This window comes from Pteropus alecto, unplaced genomic scaffold, assembly GCF_000325575.1.
Source record: "Pteropus alecto unplaced genomic scaffold, ASM32557v1 scaffold25, whole genome shotgun sequence".
NCBI lineage: Eukaryota > Metazoa > Chordata > Mammalia > Chiroptera > Pteropodidae > Pteropus > Pteropus alecto.
In genome coordinates, this window is record NW_006441955.1 from 35,586,412 (window position 1) to 35,595,278 (window position 8,867).

An 8,867-nucleotide genomic window follows, 5' to 3' on the forward strand; every position below is an offset into this window, starting at 1 on the left:
GTCCAGGGAAGTCCAAGGCGAAAGCCGCAAGCCGAAGAGCTGCGGGTGCTGCACAGAGAAGCTTAAGATCGCTGAAAGCGAAAACCTGAGCAGGGCTGCAAGCGCTTCCAGCTTACCTGAGAGTGCACGGCTTTGTGCTGCTCCAGGCTCACCGCGTGCCCGAAGGTCTTGCCGCATATCTCGCATGCAAAGGGTCTGGTGCCACTGTGAGACCTGCGCACGTGCACCTCGAGCCCGTGCGGCGTGGAGAATACCTAAGGCGGGTGGGGCCGGGGAGAAGGCGGCTGAGAATGGCCGATGGGTGCGGACGCTGGCTGGGCGTGTGCCAGGGACACGGGTGCAGGGCTGGCCAAGCCCGGGACGCGGAAGCCTCACCTTGCTGCACTTGATGCACTTGTAGGAGCCGCCGCCCAGCAGCAAGCGAGTGCACAGCAGATCAGACTCCACCTTGACTCCGGAGCCCTTGTCCGCGTGCCGTCCGTGGCTGCGCTCGGAGTACAGCCCACCCGCTGCAGCCACTGGCCGATCGTAGAGCCCGGCCGCCCCTGGCCCGAAGTCGCCGTAGAGCCCCAGGCCCGCACCGCCTCCTGCGCTGCCTCCCCCTGGGGCCCCTGACCCGGCGCCGCCCGCCCGCTCCGGGCGGTACAGCACCGCAGGGTGGCCTGGCTCCTGGGTGCGCTCGCAGAAGAGGCTCAGGCTGGCGCCGCGCTCCAGTGCCGCGCACGGCCTGTAGCTCTGCACCAGGTGCCGCAGGTCAGACCCCGCCAGGCCGCTCCACGAGTACTGCTTAAAGGGCAGGGAGAAGGGCTGAGCTTCGTCCAGCGACGGGCACATTGACTTCTCTGAGGCTGCGGAGACACAAGAAGGTGTCTGGTCAGGCTTAAGACTGCAAGTCAGGTGCCACCCGGCTGCGTCTGCCAGTCGGGTGTTTGGGGCTGCCAGGCACCCAGCACTGTGGAGCACTCCGTGTGCCAGGTGCCGCACTAGGTGCCTGGATAAAACGCGAGCCTTGTCCCTGAGGCCTCGAGGGCCACTGGAGGCCGCAAGCAGCAAACATAATTAAAATGACATCCATCCCGAGCAGAGATCGGTAAATTCTGTGCCAGGGCAAGGGAAGCGCAGGTCGTTAAGAGGGTCTTTTCTGGTGGTGCCATAGAGAAAGGCGCGCCACAGTCTGTGGTTAATAAATGCACTGAGCTGAGCTGTGACGGAGGAGAAGGTGGCCACGGTTCGAGACCTGGACAGCAATCGTGGGCAGGGGACCCACAGCAGGCGCTCTGCGGCCCAAATGTGTTCCCACTCCGCTCCTTTTCTTTCCCAAGATCGAAAAGGAGCGAAGGAGAGGACCAATAAAATGCGGCCCAGCCCACCAGAGCCCACCTGAAATAAAGGAGGGAGGGGAAGGCGTTAACATTACTAAAAGTTATTAAGTGTTCATCTCCCCGCCACTCCTCCCACCCCCTGCCCCATGCCAGTAGCAAAGGGACAGCGGGAAGGGGGTCTGGGGCTTCAACTGCCTGCCAAATATTCCCCATTCCCATCATAGCTTGACAAGAAAAAAACAAAAAACAAAAAAAAAACACCCGAATTTCTTAGAGAATAATTCACAATTAAGGTTTAGCCACCAACAGTAAGGGGAATAGCTTTCCGAATTCAGGGCCTTCTGCACCTCCACCCCACGTGATTTTTGCTAGAACCAGATGACCAACATATACTTTCTCTAAATGCATACGGGTTTACAAATCCGTTCACACACATCGCAGCCTCCAGTCCAGACTAGCCACTTCGCAAAGAGGCTGCACCCTGAGTTTCCGTCCGAGAGAGATGCGGGCGGCGCCGAGTCCTTTCGGGGTGGTGTCCCGCACAGCCAAGAACCCTCCGGTCACCAGCTCCCAGACACATTCGCTGGAGTTACGCTTTAGCCAAGCCAACGCACTGAGTGCAGGATGAGGTTGGGGGTGTCTTTCAAAACTAGTAAATGTCATCTGGGAACAACTGGCCCTTGGCAGATCTGGCTGGTCTGCACTCTCCTTTCCCCGGCCCAACCCCGAGACTCAATCCCCACACAACGTGAAAAATCACTCAGTTTTCGCGAAACTCGACTACTGGCTGGAAATGAAACCAGACAGCTGGTCCCCCAAATTGAGCCAACCAGGCAGAACGAAAAATGAAATGGGCCCCCAATCCACGCCCGCGAAGAGCCAGAGGAGCGGGGCTGAGATTTTCGTCCCGGACGGGTCCCACTGGCTGGGCGCCCCATGCTCTGCCAGGTCCCACGCCGCGGGAGCGAGCGTAATTTTTAAAGGCAATGACCGGTTTCTTTCAGAGTGGCCAGGTTTCCGTTTGTTTGAGACTCGGGGCTCTGGATTCTTTGTTAACAGCTCTGGGCAGAAAACGAAATATCGACGTTGCTTCGGGTTGAAATCACTCATTTATTTTCTCCTACGCATCGGCTCCGCGCAAACGAATTAGTTCGGGATGAACAGCCTGGGTCCCGCTGCCTCGGATTCAAGCAGCAAACCCCGAAAACAGGCTGTTACAGTCCCAGAGAAGCCAAATGCCTCTCCACCGGGCCCCTTACCCCCATGAAAACGCTCCCCCCTCTCTGAAAATTTCTCCACCATTCATTTAGTACATCTGCGCCCAAAGCCGCGCGGGTTCATTCCTCGCCGAGGGGTCCTTGGCGCTTGGGCCCTAGAGCTTCAACGAGTTCCTACCTGGAGACACAGAGGGCGACGGAGGCCTCCAGAAGTCCTCAAATTCCGAGCTCCGATCGCAGACGCTGCCCTCGCAGCTGCCAGGGGACGCGGAGGCTCTGTCGCGGGCCTCCGTCAGCTGCAACTCGGGGGACAAACGGCCCCTGGGCTCCGCCTTCGCCCCGCCTGCGTTCGAGGTGCTGTCTGCGGAGAGGAGGCAGGATAGGGGCTCAGGCTGGGCCTGGTTGGGCCCAATGGTTCTAAAGTGGCGCCCCCCAGACCATGGCACCCAGTGTTCTCATCTCTCCCCAGACCTTCCCGGATCCGAGGGCGAGAGCATAGAGGCCTTGGCACCTTGGCGACAAGCCCGGAAGAAACCAGACGGTAGGAAACAAAACAGGCAGCAAAGGGGGCGTCGGGCCTCTCTTCCCGGTTCCTGGGGAATGGCGTGGCAGGGCGCAGAGTCTACGTTCCCGGGAGCAGCCCCGCCCGGCCCGCGCGCGCCCCGCACCTGCTCCGCCTGGCGCCAGCACATTCTCCAGGCGGAGAGAATAGTCGGGTCCCGGGGAGCGCGGCTGGTGGTAACTGTGAGCCTTCTTGCTCTTGACAAGGAACGAACGCGGCATGATGGTCGGGCGCGCTCCCCACTCTGCTCCAAGGGTCCCTGGAGCCGCTGTCACCCCACCGTTACCCCGAGTTCTTGCTCAGCCCCAGCCAGGCAGAGACCTGCGAGAGGAGAACCGGGTGGAAACGCGAGTCAGCACGCTCCGAGCCCGGGACTGGATAGTCGGGCGGAGATAGAGCTCTGGCCGGGGAGGAGCGAGAAAGGCCCGCGGGAGGAGGGGCCTGGCCCCGCTGCGCCACGCTCACCAGGTGGCACTCGGACAGGTGGTGCGAGCCCGCCGCTGCCGCCGCCACAGCTCAGCGGCAATCGTGGTCTGGAGGCCGGGGCTCAGGCCTCTTCCTTCTGCTCTGCCCACTCCCCTCGGCTCCTCCCCTTCCCCAGCAAAACTCGCTCCCGCAATCAAACTCTTCGAAGAGCCGGAGCCCCCAACGCTCCAGTTACTCCAATTCGACCATTCACTGCATGCCTGGCTTTGCTTTCGGGCTGGGAAAGAGGTCGGGGACCCATGGATACATTTAGGGCCAGGGGATGTATCAGTGGTCCGGGACCTGAAATAGGCAAGGAGCCAAGCCCTCCGAGAACTGGCTACAGACTGGAGTGAAAAGAAGGCAGAGGCGGGGCGCACTAGACAGGCTGAGGGGTGGGGTCCGGTGGACAACACCAGAGAGACTGAGGGCAGCGAAGGCTGGAGAAAGAAAGCCAGAAAGCAGGACAAGAGGTGAGGCGGCGGGGCGGGAGAGAGTGGCAGAAGACCGACCCCAGCCCAGGCAGGAACTCGCATCCCCATGATCTTGTTCCGCCCACGGTCATGCCCCATGCGGGGGAAAAAGTTGGCCCGGAGACGCAGGTGCGGTGGGAGCAGGCAGGATCCAGGACGAGACACCCCAGGCCATGGAGACCTAATTTCGGAAACCAAGTCCCAGGCAAAAACACTTTCCTTTTTGCTCACCAACAACCTTGTCTTGGGGAAGTCGAGCCCGATCTGCGCGCGCTGGCGGGGAAACGCGCGGCGTTCCGGAGAACCCACAGTTTAGCGGACGCAGGAGAACGCACGCTGCTCTGGCAGCAGCCAGAGAGCCGGGGTCCCGGCGCGGGGTTGGGAGAGAGCTAGCTACCCGCTACGTCGCTCTCATTAACCCCCAATCAGTTCACCTAATCCCAGGGTCGAAACCTGAGCCCGGCGGGGAGGCGGGGCAGTGCCTCCTGCTCTGCTCGTCTCTCAGGGGGCGGGACCAGGAGGGTGAGGAGGTCTAGGGAAAACAGCCTTCTTCCCGGGGTGACGACGATGGGGCCCGGGTTCACTTGCGAGCTGCAGGCTCTTCGGGCATCAGCTCTACGAGGTCTTGGCTAGTTCAGAAACAAGGGCGCTGGGGACCCTGGACCAGGGCAGGACCCCTTGTCCTTGGGCTTCGCGCGACGTAGACTACCAGATTAGGAGTCGCGCGGCTCTTAAGGCAGGATGCAGGACAGTCTACATCTGCCGGTTGGCGCTCCGGGCTCAAAACGAGTTCCAGCGGACTCGTTCTCTGAAGGGCATTCCACGCCCCACTGTGTCTCCTTCTCCTGGGGAGTAGGGACAAGCTTGGGAGAAAAGACGGCTGGGACATGTAGCGGAGCCCAGAGCTACGTCTCCCGGTCCTAAGTGCCAGAAGGCCCCTAGGGGTGAGGGTGCCTCAGATCGGGACTTCAAGAGGCTTCAGGGTGTTTGGGCTGCCCTAGGGCTTAGTCCTGCCGCTTCAGTTTTCCTTGCGGCGCGGCATGAGCCACCCCTTCGGCCGTATAATTCGACACTACGAACGCAAAAATCAATTCCTTAAACAACCCTAAAACTCAGAGGAAAAGGAAAACGGGTGGAAAGGTCCCGGGGGCCCTGCTGAGCCTTGAGTACGAGTTGGCGCGGAGCTGGACCAGAGTGGGGGGGCGCATAAGGGGGAAACTGTCCGCGCCCGCGCTGAGTCTGGACTGGCTAGGACAGCGCGGGATCGAGCGGGCGCGGTGGCACCTTCCCGACTCGGGCAACAGCCCCGGGCCACTCTCCCATCCTGGCTGGCTCTGTGGGTTCCTGGGAGGGTGGAGTGGGTAGCAGGGTGGTAGGGCAGAGGGCTGAGCGCGTGGGAAGGCGACCTCGAGTAGCAGCTGGCGGCCGGGGGGCGGGGCGGCCTTCTCCGCGCACGCGGGCCCGCAGGGCCTCTGTTCATGGTCAGGGCCTGGGAAGGCGGGAGCTGGAGGCGCTGAGGGAGCTGACTCTTGAGCCCAGCTGCCGCCGCCTCCCCACCAGATGTTTCCTTCCCGAGTGGGTCCCGCTCTCTTGCAGAACTACCAAATGGCCTGGCGCGCGTCCCCTGCGTCAGATCCCAGCCCCACCGTGCGGGTCGCGCCAGGACCCAGCGGATACAGTTCTTCGTGCTCCCGCACAGAGACCCGCCGCGGGTAGGAACCCAGCAGCGCCCTCTGGTCGCCCCCGCAGTGCCAGTGCCCAGCTAGTTTCCGCCGCCCCCGCCAGGAGGGAGGCGCAGAACAGGAGCAGCGGACCTACCTGCGGGGTCAGGGCGCGGACACTGCGCTCTGAGAGTTTCCAAACTGAGTTGCTTTCGGGACAGACCGCTCTCTCTGTCTCCTTCTCTCTCTCTCTTTTTTAATCTCCTTCCGAGCTCAGCCCCCAAAACCACAAGCTTCACTTCCTGAGCGTTAAGGAGTAGCTCGCTTAGCCCGCTCAGACATGCTCCCCACCCCCCTCCCCTAGTCCGGAGGCTGGGCGCGTTCCTCTGTGCAAGGGGCTAGGAGGCAGATAGGGGGCCCAGCCTTTCCAGCCATCTTCCACGACGGTCCCAACCCGGTTTTTCTCTGTAGAAAGGCGTGGGGCGGGAAGGGGGAGACCTGAAGGGCCCAGACACTAGAAATGACTCGAAAGAAAATGAACTGTTCTTGACTCTTGTGAGACTTACACAGCGAGAAGTCACAGATTCAGGACACAGATTGACTGGAGCGCCGGGAGTGAGAGCGCCCTGCTCCGAGGAGGCCTCCCCGCCCATCTGGTCCGGGACAATCCCCCCAGCCCCCGACCTCGCCTCCTGCTTGGGTTGCGCCGCCCCCGGGTCGGGACCGTGAATCACCCGCCCGCGGTGCCGCCGGCCTGGAGCCCGGCGAGTGGCCGCGGCGTCCGCAGAGAGAAACCTGCACCGCCGCCCCGAAATAGCTTGTTGTGGAAACACTTCGGGATAAATACGCCCAACGATGCTGAAAATACCTTGACACCCAATCCGAGAGGTTTGCTCATTTCCCTTCGGATTTAGGTAATGGTTAAATTTGGAAGAGGTGGGCGAGCGCCGAGCCCCCGGCGGAGAGGGCGCTGGTGGCGCGTCCCGCGGGCGCCCGGCTGGGCTGGAGGGAGCATCCTCCCCACGCCGTGCTCTCCCGCGCGGTGCCGGCCTCGCTCTGCTGGCGGCTAATTTCCGGTGGTCGGAGCTGCGAAATTAAAGTCCACGCGGGAGGGAGCGCGCGGGGGCAGCGGCGGCGGCTGCTCGGCTGACCCCGCCCTGCCCAGGCCCGCCAAGGAGAGCTGAATCTCAGGGGCGGGCTCCGCCACCCACTGAGGTCATACATAGGCACCTGGTCCAGAGGGGAGCAGTAAAGCGCCATGAAAGCACTACCCCGATGATTCTTAAAAAGTAAATCTTCGCCGGGATTGTGTGTTATATGAGGGTGGGCAACTGGATCTACGGCACTATGTCCCTGGTAGTCTCTTAACAAATGTCTGTGGACTCAGTAAATGAATGGCATTAATTAATTAATTCTGTTAATAGAACAGAAAAAATTAAAATCTCACCCCTAAGTAAACAATGCAGCAATCTCTAACGCTAGCCTGTATGTCATGATCCATAGTGTGGCCTGTTGTGTATACTTAAAGTCCAAGCCTTTTCCTGACAAGGGTGGATATCGTTGTAATTGCATTGCTTTCCTAAATGAATGGACTTAGATTTTGATCACTAATGCATGCACAATAAGTCTCCAGTGTCAGATACCGGGAGAAGAGAGTGGTGCTCTTATTTCTTGCCAATATAATACCATATATTAGAGTAATCCAAAGTTCTCTAGGAAAAAGAGTCCCTTAGAGCTCTTTTCCTAGAGAATTTTTTAATAATTTTAAATTTGTACTGTAAATCTAAATAATTGTGGAAAATATTTGGTTACCGTGGCAGCGCTTCAAGCATGCTTTAATAAATTAATTATGTTTTATACAGCAATGGCTGCACACCTACTGTGTGCCAGGTGCTGGACTAGGCATACATCTTGTGTGCCTACTTGCCGTCTTTACACTAATACTTGCTCAACTAGTCTTAATCAGAAAGATTACAAATATTGAATTAGCTGAAGGGAAATTAAGGGCATTTTGTTAAGTTTTTATTTCTTGGGTGCTTTGTCCTGGCCCAAGATATAAAAATCTTAAAACAGTCCAAAACAAATATTTCCCTTATTCCTTCTATCCTATGCAAAGCAGAAAAAGACAAAAATTTAAAAGAAAATGATAAATGAGTCAAAAGAAAATTTATTATCAATCAAATTCTAGGGAAATGGCTAAACCATTTTCTTTGCACATTAGCAAGTTCACAGTCAAAATTTCTTGAAAAGGGGATGTGACTATTCAGCAGTTTAATTGAGTGTTGCTTTTTGAAGTCTCAGAAAACATGGGGAGGCTATGAAGGGGACAAATAAATCACCTTGCATATCACCTTAGAATAAATCTATTTCATTCAGAATAAATCTATTTCATTCAGATTAAATCTAGTCATCTTGCTTTGTTTGCTCTTCACAAGCTTTTGAGTTTGCAAAATAAAACTGGGGACTGGGACAGGAACACCAGAGAGAAGCAGGTGGGAGGGAGATGGCACCGAATCCCCCTTTTCCTGTTTTGAACCATGTGGCTGTATTACCGATTCAAACAAATAAATACATATTAAAAATATTTAACTAGCAAGAGCAGGTCATTTCCCAGGTGTATGGTGTTGAAATGTGATTCCCATTTAGCGGGAGCAGGGGGAAAAAAGTAAGAAGAGGGGCACCTGAAGGTTAAGAAACTTGCCAAACAGCAGCCAAGAGCCAGTACTGGAAATGGTAGAATGAATCTGACTTGCCACTACTTCAAACTACTTCTCATTTACTACTAACCTGAGAGTAAAGACAATAAGAACCCTCCCCCGACACACACCCCCGCCAAAGTGCAAATTTTTAAAAGCTAGAAAGAATCCCTACCCCCATATGTTCCTTTGGAACTGAAATCTAATGGTAAGCATAATGTAGGCTCAGGGCATAATTTTCTATAAATACTGGTTTTCCCAGTATTTATAGGGATATAGTATAAAAGGATGTATAAAAGGATGTTAAATTGACTAATTTTGTCAGTAATTTACTAATCGCTATTAAGTAACAAAAATAATCTATCAGTAGGTGCCAAATAACAAATGACCTTCTTCATGAGGCAAACATTTCCAAGCTCTGGCCAGTGGCCTATTTATTTCAAGCAGCATCTCATAGATCAGAATTTCCCT

General features: G+C 56.7%; 1 protein-coding gene across 1 annotated transcript in view; it reads right to left on the minus strand.

Annotated features, from left to right (window-relative positions):
• The window catches only part of GFI1 (growth factor independent 1 transcriptional repressor), an 8,385-nt gene extending 4,963 nt beyond the window's left edge, over nt 1-3,422 (minus strand). Inside the window, exons 1-4 of the mRNA XM_025051883.1 lie at nt 3,208-3,422; nt 2,718-2,900; nt 376-848; nt 117-254 (exon numbers count right to left, since the gene is read on the minus strand). Coding sequence (XP_024907651.1) covers nt 117-254; nt 376-848; nt 2,718-2,900; nt 3,208-3,322 — 909 coding nt within the window. The 5' untranslated portion in view covers nt 3,323-3,422. The remainder of the gene's footprint in view (nt 1-116; nt 255-375; nt 849-2,717; nt 2,901-3,207) is intronic.
• Nucleotides 3,423-8,867: the final 5,445 nt, after the last annotated feature.